At 37.4% G+C, this 16345-nt stretch overlaps 3 protein-coding genes and 1 long non-coding RNA gene across 4 annotated transcripts; 2 read left to right on the forward strand and 2 right to left on the reverse strand.

Annotated features, from left to right (window-relative positions):
* Positions 1-117: 117 nt before the first annotated feature.
* Positions 118-1578, forward strand: LOC135168748 (lethal(2)neighbour of Tid protein). Its single transcript, XM_064133240.1, has one exon. It carries the CDS (start codon positions 118-120, stop codon positions 1399-1401), a length of 1284 nt encoding a protein of 427 aa, XP_063989310.1. The 3' UTR covers positions 1402-1578.
* Positions 1579-3899: 2321 nt separating this feature from the next.
* Positions 3900-7326, reverse strand: LOC135168747 (IWS1-like protein). The gene is made up of 4 exons (XM_064133239.1): positions 7173-7326; positions 6863-6951; positions 6612-6762; positions 3900-6471 (listed from the first exon to the last, which is right to left on the reverse strand). Exons 2-4 carry the CDS (start codon positions 6873-6875, stop codon positions 3990-3992), a joined length of 2646 nt encoding a protein of 881 aa, XP_063989309.1. The 5' UTR covers positions 6876-6951; positions 7173-7326; the 3' UTR covers positions 3900-3989.
* A 1875-nt stretch (positions 7327-9201) lies between these two features.
* Positions 9202-16334, forward strand: LOC135168921 (splicing factor YJU2-like). The gene is made up of 2 exons (XM_064133544.1): positions 9202-9436; positions 15188-16334. The coding sequence occupies exons 1-2, from the start codon at positions 9413-9415 to the stop codon at positions 16232-16234; spliced, it is 1071 nt and encodes a 356-aa protein (XP_063989614.1). The 5' UTR covers positions 9202-9412; the 3' UTR covers positions 16235-16334.
* Positions 10392-11710, reverse strand: LOC135168924 (uncharacterized). Its single transcript, XR_010300119.1, has 3 exons — positions 11496-11710; positions 11105-11215; positions 10392-10641 (listed from the first exon to the last, which is right to left on the reverse strand). It is a non-coding gene; the product is annotated as an uncharacterized LOC135168924 (long non-coding RNA).
* Positions 16335-16345: the final 11 nt, after the last annotated feature.

Here is a 16345-nt window from a genome sequence, read left to right on the forward strand (position 1 = left end):
GCATTTCTCGGACAATGTTTCAACGGTGCAGGCCTGCAAAGTGAATTTCATCAAAATCAAAATCTAAATTTCGAATATATGTAAATAGCTACGGAAAAATAGTGAAAAAATCGAATCATGTCAATGAAACGGGAGAAACGTGTCGTTCAGAATTCGTCGAAAACAATGAAGTGGACTCGACTGGATAATTTTCTTCAATTCCTGGTTGATCCGAAAAAACTAGCATTTATGGCGGTTCTCTTCGTGGCTCTGGAGATCATACTGAATATTTTTGTTATTCATAATGTCAAGTATACGGAAATCGACTGGAGGGCGTACATGCAAGAAGTTGAGGGTTTTTTAAATGGAACACTGGATTATGGAAAACTGAGAGGGGATACAGGACCACTCGTATATCCAGCTGGATTTGTCTATGTTTACTCACTCTTGTACTACATAACATCACATGGAATGGACATCAGATCTGCACAATATGTTTTCGCTCTACTCTATATAGTTTTGTTGATTTTAGTTTTAAGGATTTATGCGAAAGCTAAAAAAGTTCCACCTTACGTTTTAATATTAATATTCTGCACCTCTTATCGAGTGCATTCAATATTTATACTGAGACTCTTTAATGATTCAGTTGCTATGATATTCTTATTTGCAAGTTTGAATGCCTTCCTGGATGACAAGTGGTACTGGGGCAGCGTACTTTACAGTTTAGCAGTCTCAGTAAAAATGAATATACTGCTATTTTCTCCCGCATTATTAATTGCCTACATATGCAACTTAGGGTTATTTAAAACGATTGTTCATCTTGCAGTTTGTGGTATTAGTCAAATTATATTGGGACTTCCATTTTTGATAAATAATCCGTATGCGTACATAAATGGAGCTTTTAATTTTGGACGAATATTTGAGTACAAGTGGACTGTCAATTGGAGACTGATTTCCCAGGATTTATTTGTCAATCCTACCTTCCATATTGCGCTTTTATTCCTGCATTTAGCTGCTATTGTTTACTTCATTCCCTCCTGGATGACGTACATGAAGTGTTATGCTAAATTGAAGGTTGTAGAAAAGGAGTTGAAACCACAAATGAAAAAACATACTGACGTTGATATGTCCACTGTAGCTCAACTATTTATCGGGCCACTTTTCGCTGCAAATTTTCTTGGAATTATGTTCAGTAGATCTTTACACTATCAATTTTATTTGTGGTACTATCATACACTGCCTTATATCGCCTGGTCTACACATTATGCAGTGTTAACCAGAATTGTCATTTTGGGTATTATTGAATTATGTTGGAATGTCTATCCCAGCACTGTCCTGAGCAGCACTGCTCTCCATGCTTGTCATCTAATGTTATTCTATGGATTACATAGGAATCGAGCGAAGAGTCAAAAATTCGATTGAATGGTATGCCAACCATTAAATCTCAGTCAAATAAAGTCCAATTATAATAAGTTACAAAAACAATAGCGTAAGCCTTCTCCATCAGGGATCCACCTGGATATTTGTACGAATGTCGATAAAAAAAATTGTAACAATTGAGTTTTGATTGATGATACTATAAATGTGCTGGAAAGATTACATTTGTTTTTTTTTCTCAAATTTAGTGTAAACCTGTTTATAGGGTTTACCTTTTTTTCTATTTCTCCTACCAATTGATAAATGCAAGTTGTTACCACCTACAACTTTCATTTGAAATACCCATGAATCTCGATTCAAATTTGGTTCTAAGATGCTGCTGACTTCAATAATGCAGGATTTTTTGGAAATAATAATCCAGAAACTGACATCCTGGTTGGGAAAAAAAAAGAAACCAAGAGAGTCAAGCAGCGTTTCACCCACGTAAGGGTCACGAAAAAAGGAGGGAAATTATGCAGCTGTTTCACACACTCCAGGGCAGCTTTTGACCTGGTTGATAGGGAAAAAATGACAGAAAAACTGAGGCCTGTGAGAATCAAAAAAAAAATCCAACAACGCATAGAAGCAATATATTAAGACACGTGGAACGATATCATCACGGGTTACGGAATTTTCGAAAAGTTCAGGACCTGGAAGAAGGTGTGCCAGGACTGCTCACTGAGCCAGCTGCTGCTTTTCGGTATTTTCCTGGACCACATTGGCGACGCCTGGGAGAAACCAAAAACGGGAAGTTCCGTCATCGGTAAGACAAAGATCTACACACCCGAATACGCCGACGACATCGCACTGGTGGCACACAATGCACTAGAGCTGGCGAAAATGTTAAAAGTAACAGAAATATACTCAAAGGAACCCAACGTGGGAATCAAGGTGTAACCAAAACCAAGATCATGATCTTCAAAAAGGGAGGGGAACACAAGCTGAATGAAAAGTGGTCCATAAATGGCAAGGAGGTGAAGGTGGTCAACACCTTCAAATATCTGGGCTTCTGGTTCACAACCAACAACTGCTTTGAAATCTGCCTGAAGAAAATGGTAGGATAGACGTAGAGGGCGGTTAACACATGCTGGAGACTGACCAAAAGGACACACTGAGAAGTAGGCTTTACCTGTACGACATGTTAGCTAAAGCAGCATGCATATGCGGAGTGGAAATCTGGGGCTGGAAGGGGTGCAAAACAATCCAAAAGCTACAATCGAGGTCAGTGAAGATGGCAATGAGGCTGAGCTCCAACACCTCTGACTACATCTGGAAACTGGAAACAGGAAAAAAAGCCTCAAACTGGAAATCTTTGAAAGGGAGTGCAGATACATGCTGGAAATACTGAAAATGCAGAAAGACAGATGACCTAAGAGATGCCTGAAGCAAATCGTCAAAAGAATCACCAAGAAAAACTCAGGCAGATGAGGAAAATCATTGGAAAGGACACTTAACAGCACAGGCAACGGGTGCAGCAAACCAGATTTGGGATTTCCTGAACGATCCTGAAAGAAAGACGAATGCAACAAACTGGGAGGACATTAAAACACAGCTGGAAACCGTCGAGAAGACGCTAGGAAACTAGGACACAAAGAAATGATGAGCAAAGACTACAGTCTCACGTTACTGCCCACAATATCACACTTGCAAATTTACATTGGAAGAGGAGGAAGAGTATTGGAGAAGAAGAATAATTCCACGGGTAATGGACCAGGAGGACATCTGGAAGCACCGGGAAAAACACCTGTAAAGGACACAAAGACTCGAAATACAGGGCATGTAAAAGGAAGAAAGAAATGCTAGAGCACATATTAACATGCCCGGAGGGGAGGTAAATCATCCTGAAAGAAGTAGCAGAGGCATTGGAACATTTTGAGCGGTGGCATGGCACTGAACAACGGACCTCCGGGCATGACTGACAGGACATGCAATAATGGAGATATGTTTATATGCCAGAGAATTAGAGAGACAAGACCGTTTCTGACGAGTGTACTCCATACGTGTGAAGAGATACTGCCTGAAAGGGACAGACAGAGTAGCACCCGCCCAACTGGACGACGTGATAAAAACGAAACCAAAGTGCACTCATAACTCTAGTCGAAATCTTCTAACCATTTTGCAGGGGACAAAGGGAATATCAATATCTATTTATTTACATAACGTGATAAAAAGGTACCTCTAGAGTGCCATAGTGTATGGACATAGACATTTTTGTACTAAAAAGGAAAATAAATTATTATTACTATTATTACAAGAAGGTGGGGATGTAAAACAGGGTGAGAGAAAAATTGGTGAAAATCTGACCTCTAGACATTTGCCTGATTTGGTAAGCTTTTTTATAGAGCTCGCATTTGTTCGATCCACCCCTTTTCACCGGATAAGAAAAAAATTTTTTTTATTAATAAATGGAAGTTTCATAATTGTTGATTTTGATTATTTTTGGCCAATTGATAATATTGCCTACAAAGGATTTAGTATAAGAAATGGAAGAGATAGATGAAATATTTTTAAATATTTATTTATGAGTAGAATGGATATCACAACAGCCATCGAAGTAAAATTGATTGAAGAACAGCTAAATATGCGTGTTGGAATTATAATGACATTTTTCGTCCCTCGATAGAAATGTCAACTGCTCGTCTAGCTGATTTTATCCTTTTGCTATCCATATAATTCTTCATATGCCGCTCAAATCTATTCATCTGCTTTTTAGTACTGCGACTGATATCTATCTCAGACTTCCACTCAGGTCGTACAACGTAATCCTTATTAGAGGGCCTAGGAACCCGGGCCCTTCCCACCCATCCTGGATCACCAGGTCTGAGTTGTTTAGCATCATTCTGCTTTAGTGCTTTATTAATGTCGGACTTGTGGCCGGTGTCAGCCTCATCGGATTTTCTCCTCTTGGCTGGCGTCTGCTCCAGGTCCCTCTGCATCCTCTCCTCCTTGGAGAGTGCTTTGAAATCGGCAGATAAATTAAATATCGGCCTCGCCCATTCGTTAATCAATTTTCCAGCGCGTTCTTTATTCTCTTTAGTCTCTCGTGGATGTTTATAAAGATACATGACAGCTTTTCCAATGCCTGATTGCTTTAATGATCCCTGATCGATCCGGGGAAACTCCCATAAAAGCTTTAGCAAACTATCGCGAATCCTTAGAGATGGGAGAGAACGATCTGGCATGGGTGCCAGCCAATCAGTCAGCACCGAGAGGACATTGTGCTCGAGGAAAGCCAACTGAAGATCGTGTTTCTTAAGCTGAGACAAAACTTTCGGTAGCATTGCTATTTTGTTGGTTGCTGGTTTCGACTGCTGATTCAACTTCCTGTCTTCCTCTGAGGCTGTTCTCATATCCGCTAATAATTGGGCTATTATATCGTCATTGTCATTGATAATGTCAATGTCTTTGCGCTTACGCCTTCGTGTTTGTTCCTCTTTCTTACGTGCTAACATCCGATCAAAATCCGACATGTGGTCATTCTCCTCACCACCATCTCGCACTCCTTCATCAGAATCTTCACCTTCGTCCACTAAACTCGATTGTTTCGGCGCTTCCTTCTCCTCATCTCCCAGTATTCTTTCCTCCGCATTCTCATTTTCTGCATCAGAAGATTTCTTCTCTTCATTTTCTTCCTCACAATCTTCACTTTGATGCTTTGATTTTTTCTCCTTGATTGAAGCTTCGCCTTCTGAATCAGAATCTGAAATTCTTCGTTTTCGTTTGACACCGGGTGAATTTTCCGTTGAATCTCTACTGCGACTTCTGCTACTCCTTCGCGAACCCGATTTCGATCGTGAACGAGAACGGGACTGCCCTGATCTGGAACGGGAACGCGATCTCGATCGCGATTTTGACCTCGATTTAGATCTTGAACGTGATCTAGAGGGTGATCGTGATCTGGAACCTGATACAGAACGTCTAGATATTGGTTGAGAATATGACGAGGCTCTAGAGCCAGATCTCGATCTCGATTTCACAGAACGCGATCGAGATCTAGACCTGGATTTACGTGAACCTGATTTCGAACGTGACCTGGACCTCGATGCGATAGATTTTGAAGGTGATACCGATCTTGACTTAACTGAGCCAGAGGATGAACGTCTGGATTTCGTAGAACCAGAACGCGATCTGGACCTCGACTTAACAGAACCGGATCGGGATCTCGACCTGGAGTTGGCAGATCTTGATCGTGATCTAGACCTTGATTTGGCTGACTCGAGTTTCGATTCTCTAGATTTAGATCTATTTCCATCCCGTGAGCCGTGAGGGGAGCCTAACCGTGAGCTGGTTCTTGAATTCCTGGTATCTGGAGAGCTCCGCCGGGATCTCGAGTTAGATCTAGAATGAGAACGCCTAAGCCCTGGAGAGCCAGCTCGGGAAGAGCCTCGTGAGTTTGAACGAGATCGTGAATTTCTGCTGATTGAAGAATGTCTCGATCCTGACCGTGATTTGTTTGAAACCAAAGAGCGCGATCTCGATCGCTTTGAACTGGCAGAATTAGCTTTTGATTTATCAGAGCTTGCTGAAACCTCTCGCGTTCTATTGGCGAATGATGTACCTGATCTCGATCTGTTTGAGGCATTAGAACTTGTCCGAGATCGATTAGAACCTGCTGAGCCTTGTCTAGATCGATTTGGCGTCACTGAATTCTCTTTTGATAGCGAACGTGATCTGAATCTGGCTCGAGATTGACGTTCTATCCCTGCAGGGCTTTTTGATCTCGACCTAGATATTCTTGATCTTGAGGCTCCTTCATTACATTCAGGAGACTTAGAGCGTGATCTGAACCGTGAAGAGCTATTGGATCGTGACCTGAACTGTTTAGAAACTCCTGAAAGTGAGCGTGAACCCTCCTTCTCACCTGGTGAATTCGACTTTTCACTTCGAGCAGGAGACTGGGAAGTATTGTGCTGGTCTGGGGCGCTTAAACCACTTTGTACTGACAATTGTGAACAAGATCTGCTTCTGTTAGTTTCAACTGGAGTTTGATCGTTTTCATCGTTAACTAAGCTCGATTTTGAGTGGTTGGAATCTGGAGACATTGGATCTTTCCGAGTAGGCGAAGAATTTGGTGATCTGGAAAAAAAATTTTTTCTTATAAAAAGGAGTGCATCTTATTCTGCTAACTTCTGTGTCATTATAGTAAGCTTTTTAAAAAGTAAAAAATGGAAATCTCAGACATTGAAATGTCTTTTTTTCTCGTGTTAAAAACTTACTCATTGATTGAAGTGTTGCGATTATGTTTTCCAAAGCAATCAGCAGTTAATCTCTTGTCGGATTCCTTGGAGTCTGAGAGGGACATTTTGTTCAATTCGTCCTGCCGTTCTTCACCTTCTCGAGTAACCAGGTTGTCGCAGTCTCTCTCCTCTTTGGAGAAATTTAATTGGTTTATTTTTTTTATTTATTTGTGCAAACAAAAGTAATATTGCTAATGCGTATATCCTGTAATTATCAGAAAATTTCTTACCTGAAGAATCCATAAAAAGGTGGATGGCGTACAGTCAGAGACAATGAGTAAAATTGGAGAAGCGTCAACTTTTTGACAATGTTGTTGAACTAATTTTGCAATTGATTAAACAGACACTACTGCTTTATGATACATCATATATTTTTCGTCTGATAAAATATTAGAACAACCTGGTGCAAATGTATTTAAAGAATATAACCAAAGATAATATATACTAACAAGTTAGCATAACTTTTAGGTTTATTCTTAGGAGTGGGGGATACAGTTCTGAGTCGTAATTACGTGGAGTAGGAGATTCACATGGACGTACCTGACCGATGTTGGATGCATTAAAATTAAATTAGCAGTTCAACTGTTATTTTTTTGACGACGATTGAAATGTGTTCAATAATAATGTGTGCTACTGATTCATTGAATTGTTGGAAAATTTACTATGGCACATGCATAACCACAGAGGATAGACTAAAGTAGATGCTCAGATGCCGGGAGCCTTATGTGACTCTACACTAGCGCTAGTAATGACCTCGGCCGTAGGAGGCGTCATCATAGATCTAGCGACTAAGGTATGATTGGAGGATGGGTCTAAAATAGGTACAGCCGCAAAGAATGGTACAGGAAGTGGCGGCCATTTTCCCCAGAAGTTTCGGGGGTAGGGCCATCTAGAATCACTGTAAGGAACTGAAAAAGAGAATTTCTTTACCTGTTGTGAAAATTACCGATCGGAGAAAAGAATGCGAATGTCCTCTATCATAATTTTATTGTAACACATAATTTTTATGTTTTATAGATGGCGATAGTAATCCAATAATCATCTTTCAACGTTCTGTCAAGGGATGCTCAACCTAAAATACTAACGAGAATGTGCATGGAAGCTATATGCCCCGTTTTTTTCAAATAATTAATTAATTGTTAATGAATTAATTTATTGTATCGATGATGGTTATTCACTCTTTGAACTTAATCAGATATTTTTTTCGCAGTGCTCTATAATATTTTTTATTGTTACGGTTAATTATATATAATTGGACCAACCTAAATTACCGGTGATGGAATTTAAAATTTAACAAAATAATAAATAAATAGTTGTTCATTCGATTATATATAATTAACCGTAACAATAAGAAATATTATAGAGCCCTGCGAAAAAAATATCTGATTAAGTTCAAAGAGTGAATAACCATCATCGATACAATAAATTAATTCATTAACAATTAATTAATTATTTGAAAAAAACGGGGCATGTAGTTTCCATGCACATTCTCGTTAGTATTTTAGGTTGAGCATCCCTTGACAGAACGTTGAAAGATGATTATTGGATTACTATCGCCATCTATAAAACATAAAAATTTTGTGTTACAACAAAATTATGATAGAGGACATTCGCATTCCTTTCTCCGATCTGTAATTTTCACAACAGGTAAAGAAATTCTCTTTGTTAGTTCCCTACAGTGATTCTAGATGGCCCTACCCCCGAAACTTCTGGGGAAAATGGCCGCCACTTCCTGTACCATTCTTTGCGGCTGTACCTATTTTAGACCCATCCCTACTTACTTGTATTCCCCCACCCCGCGCTATCTGCTCAGCTCCGTTCTGGGGCGTCTCTGCACCAAGAGTGCATTGGGGTTGCTGCCGCTTTTCGATTTTCCTCGTGGATTTCCCTTTTCCTGTTTTGACATTAAGAGATGAAAATGGAGTTGATCAAGAAGAGTTTGATTCTTCTTGGGGCAGCATTAGTTTCGTTCCTTAATGTTGATTAGGAAGGGAGAGATATTGTTATAATGAACAGGCAAATTTTTGGGTGGCTCATCCGCACTCGCCAAGATCGACGGTAGCGCCTCCCTCCGCTGCGATTTTTTACTAGCGGTGGCGTGAGGTCGCCTAACTTCCCAGATCTAAGTCTCTATTTAGTCTATACTCTTTGTTTGAATCCCTGCATTTTTTTTCAATTAATTTTCCACACAATATTAGTTTTTCAAATTGGAGAAAATATTATCACTATTAGTTCCAAATAGTTTGGCATCCATTACATTTTTTTTTTCATTTTGCTCAGTAGTTGCCCAGTAAATGGTCCAACGGTTTTTGAATTATTTATTAATAATTATGTGTTCCCGGATTCTAAAATTACTTTTTTTCATTTTTTCAAATTATTTCCTAACCATTCAGTCAATTATCTTTACAAAATCGGCAATTTGTTTGCCACGTATTCTAAAGTCAGCATAAGTTTTAACATCGGGTATAACCCGAAGTCTCCCCTCCCTTCTCCCTTCATGTGGGTAACGCGGTAATATCCTGAAATTACGCATGCGCGAAGAAGGGAGGGGGAAGACTTCGGCTTATACCCGATTTTAAACTTATGCTGACTTTAGTATATACAGTAGTATCTAACCCCCCGTATAGTGACTGACATAACCTTGAAAATTCGCTTGTTTGTTATCACGGGTAAGATTGTACGTGACTGAGTGCTTTTTCACAAAGTTCTGGAATTGATTGTTTAGTTGACTACAAGACAGTGCAAATTTCCATAAAAGAGAAACCACATTACCTTGAAAGATGTCTGAACGTAAAGTATTAAACGTAAGTACAACGAACAATAAATTTTATGAATTTGTTCAATTTGAAGGTTGTATTCTAATTGTTTGCATGATATAACACAGGAATGAATAAAATAAAATGGGAATCTTTACATATTATTTGTTGGTGTGATGAAAACCCAATTTCGACAAATAGCAGAATCAAATTTTCACAAAATTTCAAGAAATTTTCTCGTCATACTGATATGCAGAGATAAATCAAATGCCATTAGAAGTCAATTGTTTACAGATAGATTTTTATAACTAATAAGAATAGAATTGCTTGCTGTAACAGTTAAAACCCTCTCCTTAGAGTTTCATGCTCTATCGCGGTGAGAATCCTGTATTTACCCAACAGTTTTAAAGTAACAAACAATAAATGGAGCGAGATGCTACAAACCCATATGATTTTTGCAAAACAACAAACAAATAAGTAGGAAAATATATTCCTCAAATCTCTTTTTCAAGACAAATCAAAAAAATTGTCGATTTTCGCTTTTTACAGAATTGCAGAGAATTTTTTTAAACAAATAAGATGGGAGTCTATTTGACAGAAGTCATGTGACCATTGCATTGTGCATTTCCTTCTTTCATGTCATTGGGCCTAATAAACCGTGATTTATCTGAGCGAAGCGAGGTTAGAATCACGGTGTATACCATAAGGCAGTAAATTGAGATTCAATACAACGTCGTCACATTACATTATCTACCAGTTTCATTAGTATCTTGGTTGTATTGGACGCAACAGCATTGTTATCGCATATCTAATTGATTATTTAACTGTCCCCGCAGCGAAGAAAACCCCTAATTTACCTAATAACCTAACCCCTAACCCCTAATTTACTTAATTTTATTTACCTAATGAGTAAATAATTCCCTAATAAAGAAGGATTAGTAGTTTTTTTATGAGTTGAAAATGCGTGAATGGTACCTAAAATAATGATATGTACGTCGTTCATTGCATTTTTATTCACTAATTAGGGAGCAATAGAAGGGGTTGTGAAATTATGATTTTTCAAACCTTTTTTTTACTCAATTTTATCTACGTGAAATGTCTGAAATTTTGAACAAGGATTAAGAGGATTATAACCGTCCATTTTTATCTTTTCGACAGCGTATAAAAATAACATTTCCTGCCCTGCTTCTTCACTTTATAATCCTCTGATTCAGGCATTTTATAATTTTGCTTAGAAATGATGTAGAATTCATCTGAAAGGTAACAATATAAAATTGCACATCATCAACTTCGCCCACTCTTACAGAAAATTACAGGAATAAACGGCTAAAGTTCCTCCGAGTGAGATCAAATTTCGTCAAATCACAGGTATTGCTAAGGGCTAAGTCTGTGCCAAAGTTCAGTTTGATTGGTCCAGTCGTCTTTTATAAATTTCTATTTCGTTCTGAACCAGTTTTCAGAAATATCCCGAAAACTGTGCAATTGATTTAGATTTTGCACCTCTACAATATTCGTCTCATTGTACTCGGTTGCAATCAATCAAAGTATGTATATGTTTTGTCCAAAAAACAGCACAATATTGTTGCGAAAAATACATTCATCAATTTCAAATTTGGCATAAAAGTTTCTCTTGCCAGTGAAATGTTCGGTATTGAAGACTGACTAAATCGCATAATTAGTTCATGAGATTTTCCACTTTATATGAAAATACCTCACCCTTTTCAATATTTCATCTCTCAAAATGTTCGTCGCAATGTACTTCAGCTGGACTGATTGAAATATGTATTCATTGAATACGATTCGACAGACTTCTGCTTTCAGTTGGACCTAAAATCAGAATTCGATTCAAAGCATGGAACAATATTCTCAACAAAATTTATACAATTCTTCATTTTCTATTCTTTTGTATTTTGTTAAAAGCATTTAATTATTCTCCTGGAGAATGTATAAAGGTTCATTCTCCTTATTGATGATATTCACAATTTTAACATAAAATTCTTTCAATTAGAGAATCTGATAATCATCTGAATTTTTTCTTAATTTTTCATGATAACGGAAATGTGGTTTTTGTCTGACGTAAATGAAAGTTCTTGGGAAGTCCCTATACCTAAACGATCCGTGAGTGGTATGAGGCATACATGTTGCATACTCATTGGAAAGCTCAATATGTGACCTTCAAAATGGCACTCGACTTATCGAATTCTCTTCATTTTTCATCTTTTCATGACACTTCAATTCACTTCATCTATAAACGCAGAAATCAATTTTTTCACTGTACTTGAAAATTCAAGTTTGGAGATTTTAATGTTTTTCAATGGACTCGCTGGACCATCCGTCTATCATTTTGTAGAGAATTTATTATCCTTCCAAATAGTATATGATAAATGCCACGTGTAAAAATTTCCATCAACTTATTGGCGGTTGTTTCCATTTTTCACGTTGTGTGACACTTAAAAAATGACACTTTTCCACTTATTAAAATTTGACCCACGGGAACATGTCATAGGGCTCATTGAGCTCGGCAACCTGATACCTTATATTAGCCATTTCATCATCTACACCAAAGCTATGAACTCCACTATGGCAATTTTAAGGGGTTATTCTCATGTGAGCACTTCAAAAAATCGATTTTTTTTTTTTTTATATTTTGACAGTAAAACCTATTGAAAACATGCTGTGAAAAATTCAGACCGAAATTCATAGTATTTGATAAGTTACAGCTCATAGTCGCCGACGTGTCGTAAGCGATTGTCTACCAGGCTTTCAACTTTAAACGCGTTTTTCTCGAATCATCATTTTCTGAAACGGTCAAGGTCCTACAAGAAAAAGTATTCAACCGATTGCTTTAAAATTTACATATGTTCTTCTACTCATTTATAGTTATCGTCCCTACCACAATTGTTTATTTTCGACAATATCTTCATATTTTTCTTAAACGATTTGTAACGAAAAAGAAGGAGATTTTCGTGATTTTTTTTTTGAAGTTCGATATTTTTTTTTGTTTTTAATGAAATTGATTATATTTGGTAGGGACGATAGCCACAGATCTACTGAATAATAATCCATTCGATTTTTTTATGTCAGACAACATCAACAGCCGCTATCACCTTGACCAGTGAACTACATTTTTTTGTTGGGGACTATTTGACTTTAAAAAAATATATCTTAAAAATGTAAAAAATGAAAAAAAAAATTTTTTTCGTATATTTCAAAATACAAATAAAAATATATTGAAAAATCAACATGATTGAAGTTTGTTGTCGCATAAAAAAAAAATTCCGAAAAAGTGGTAAAATATAGGCGTTCACATGAGAATAACCCCTTAACATCCAGGTTTTAAAAATTTGCATATTTTTTTTTCATGCTAATGGGGTTTTGTGAATGTATTAAAATACGCTGAATTATCTTGGAAGTAAGGTTCAGTGAAATTCGAATCCAAGTGAGATGAATGTGAGAAATTGTGGTGACAAAACATTGTACCCGATATTTTGATTATCTGCACCCCATCCCTTCGGACCGGAGATAGGTATGACGGGCTTAATTGGCCATCATCTATGCCCATCTGTATCGCAGTATATTTTCCGGAAAACACCCCCATTTTTGAGATAAGGCGGATTAAAAACTCACCCTTGAAAATTTTCAAAAAAAATTGTTTCACCTTTCATAGAATTAACTGTAATCAACTGTACCACTAATGTAAATTCAATATATGATACAATTATCGCTAACAAAGTGGTAGTTCTAATTAACTACTCTGCCTATCTCCATTCGACCGCCAAATCTAGATGCGTACTGTTAGTGGACTTGGAGGGGGTGGGGTGCACTTGATGATCAGTAGAGCGGCTTTAAAGATAAGAAATTGCAAGGGAATGGACGCAAAAGTCACAAGTTACTCAAAATCAGTGATACAACCGTTTTCATTTTTAAATCTATTCCTTTTGCTTTTGAATGAGTGCGTTGCATTTTACCGGTTTTTCAATTCTCTACTTTCACTTGCAAATTATCTAGAAATGCTATGAAAGGTGAAAAAAAGGATGTTTTTATATCATGTCTGTGAGCGCGCGTGTGTGTGTGTTGGGAAATTCGTAATTTTGGCGATTAATTTTGAGAAAATCAGAAAAAAATATAGTAAAATTTGTAGGTAAAAATCTGAATTTTCAACTTATCATAGCACAGCTCAATAGGTCTAGTAAATTTCGTTTCTCTTCAATATCTCAAAAACCATTGCAAGAATTTCATTTTTTCTTTAAGTACTCGTCTCAGTAAGTCCAATCTATATCGGTCGAAATATTCACATCTCGTCGTGAATACCATAACTTAACAAATAATAGATATAACTCCTTTTTGCATCAATGTATTTCCTTAAATACCTCATGAACAACTTAGCAGATTTCATTTTTTTTTTTTTTTCAAAATACTCATTGGAAAGTTATAAAAAAATGTATACCCATTGCCACAAAAATCACGTGATATAACCATTTGCCATTTTTAAAATCTTTTCAGTGTTCTATACTCAGTAATTTGCATCAGACGTTGATTGGGTGCAGTTGTTTCATGTTACTATTAGGTTGAATATCCCCGAATGTTAATACCACAACTAACTCACATCACGAATATGTGATACCTTTTCATTTTCGGAACTGAATTCATGCGGATCTATTCGGAGGCAAACTACCAATCAAATGAGTTGAAATTGAAAAAAAAAAAAATAACAAGAACGGGTAAAGTAATGGCCACATCACTTCTGTCGACTAGCGTCGGTCGTTTGATTGTTGTCTGGTAAAATGCTTTTCATTGCTCACCACTGTCATCATCAAGTAGCAGGGATTCATGGACAACTGTCAGAAGGGGAGTCATTCTGAACTAAAGCTACTTATGAAAGTTATACAATATTGATAAGTGCAACGCACACAACTTTTATCGAGGTGTTTATTATAATATGTTACATTTGCTCATTGTGTTTATTAAGTAGCAAGAGTTGGTGGTTGGTACAATATTGAAAATCAGGTTAATTCTGAGGTACAAGCCCTTGTGAAGTTTGTGCAACGGTCATGAATGGACATCACACAATTTTTGAAAAGTTGTCAGATGCCATTTTTCCCGTCATAAAAGTTGTGGGCGAATCCATAGGATTATGAACGTCGAAATAAATAAACACTTTGAGTATTTTTACGGCTGAGAATGATTATTAAAAATTATAAGACTCTATACAGTAACGAGGTACTTTACTGAACGAAGACTTACAATGAACCGACTAAACCTTACTGGTGAGGTCCACATTAAACTCCTCTCCAGAGGGAAATATAAGTTCTCCTTCCACCGTTAACCCTTGGACTTTTCTTTCTTCGCCTTCTCTGGTCATCACAAGTATTTTGAGAAAATCTCGCAATAAGAAAGTCCCTCTGGCGCAACCCCTTTTTTGTTATAACATAAAGGAAATGTCCCACAGCAACAAAGAAATGAATATTTCCGAAATCCGGAAATATAAAAATGTGAATTTTTAACCCGGAGGAAACCCCGGAATCCAACAGAATGAACCATCTTTTCTGAAATTGTTTAGCCTACTTTGACATTACTATTGCTGCCATCTGGAAAGTTATCATCAAAGAAATTGGTAGAGACATAATAATAACAACACTCATATGGATTCTGTTGCATAAATTATTCCCTATGTTTTTTTATTGTCCCTGACGACGCCTAAAAATCCTAAAATAATCTTAAAAATCCTTATAATAAGTTTTCCATTTTGTTTGCATCTGTGAATGGTATTATTAACCCATTGACATTATTATTTTACAGAAATATTATCCCCCGGATTTTGATCCGTCGAAGATACCTCGCATGAAACTTGCCAAAAATCGTCAATATACAGTACGTCTAATGGCTCCCTTCAACATGAGATGTAAAACGTGCGGTGAATACATTTACAAAGGAAAAAAATTCAATGCCCGCAAAGAGGACGTCGACGGTGACGATTACCTCGGTATTAGGATATACAGATTCTACATAAAATGCACAAGATGTCTGCAGGAGATATCCTTCAAGACAGATCCAAAAAACACTGATTATGAGATCGAGGCAGGAGCTACGAGGAACTTCATGGCATTGAAATTAGCGGAGGAGCAAGCACAGAGGGAGGAGGATGAGGAAAAGGAAGAGGAGGCAACCAATCCCATGAAGTTATTGGAAAAGAGAACACACCAATCCAAACAGGAATTAGAATTACTCGAGTCTTTGGAGGAATTGAAGGACCTCAACAGGCGACAGCAGACGATCAATTACGACGAGATGTTGGAGCAGTACAACACCGCCATCGCTAGACAAAGAACGATCAAAGAGCAAGAGAAATTGGACGAGGAATTGGTTCAATCCATCTTCAGTAAAAAGAGATTAATTGGTCATGTTTTAGAAGAGGAAATCATTGAGCTGGACGACCCTGATGATCCTTCCATTCGACCGAAGAGGCTCCACAGTTCCTGTGAATTAACTACAACCGTCAATTCCGGTGAAACATCAGACGGTAAAGCCAGTTCAATGATACAGGGTGACATGACGAAGCCTAGCACCTTAACATCATCTTCGGTAGGAGAAGGTACCTCGTTGAGTTGGTCCGCTGTTTCTACTGCACCTCAAAATAGAAGCGAACATTTAATGAAAAAAAAAACATGTCTAGGAATTGTTGTTGGTCGACATGATAATAAGGATTTGAAGCCTTTTACATCACCAAATAGACAGAATGATAATTCAAGCAACTCGCATAGTGTCGACGGCATTAGCACGAATGGCTTGGCGTTATTAGGGGCATATTCTGGAAGCAGTGATGACAGTAGCAGCGAAATAAGTTAATCTATTGGATTCAGAAAATTGTGCATATTTTTCTATGGAATGTGGAGATAGCTTGTAAATAATAATGATAATAAATAAAATAAATAACAATCGACTAGTAGACGCAACGGT

This window comes from Diachasmimorpha longicaudata, chromosome 13, assembly GCF_034640455.1.
Source record: "Diachasmimorpha longicaudata isolate KC_UGA_2023 chromosome 13, iyDiaLong2, whole genome shotgun sequence".
NCBI lineage: Eukaryota > Metazoa > Arthropoda > Insecta > Hymenoptera > Braconidae > Diachasmimorpha > Diachasmimorpha longicaudata.

Excerpts from the sequence above, each read along its gene's own strand:
- LOC135168747 (XM_064133239.1), bottom strand. Across the intron at positions 6,472-6,611 it reads CGCAACACTTCAATCAATGA|ATCACCAAATTCTTCGCCTA; the intron begins GTAAGTTTTTAA and ends TTTTTTTTCCAG.
- LOC135168921 (XM_064133544.1), top strand. The coding sequence starts at position 9,413 with ATGTCTGAACGTAAAGTATTAAAC. Across the intron at positions 9,437-15,187 it reads CTGAACGTAAAGTATTAAAC|AAATATTATCCCCCGGATTT; the intron begins GTAAGTACAACG and ends ATTATTTTACAG.
- LOC135168748 (XM_064133240.1), top strand. The coding sequence starts at position 118 with ATGTCAATGAAACGGGAGAAACGTGTCGTTCAGAATTCGTCGAAAACA.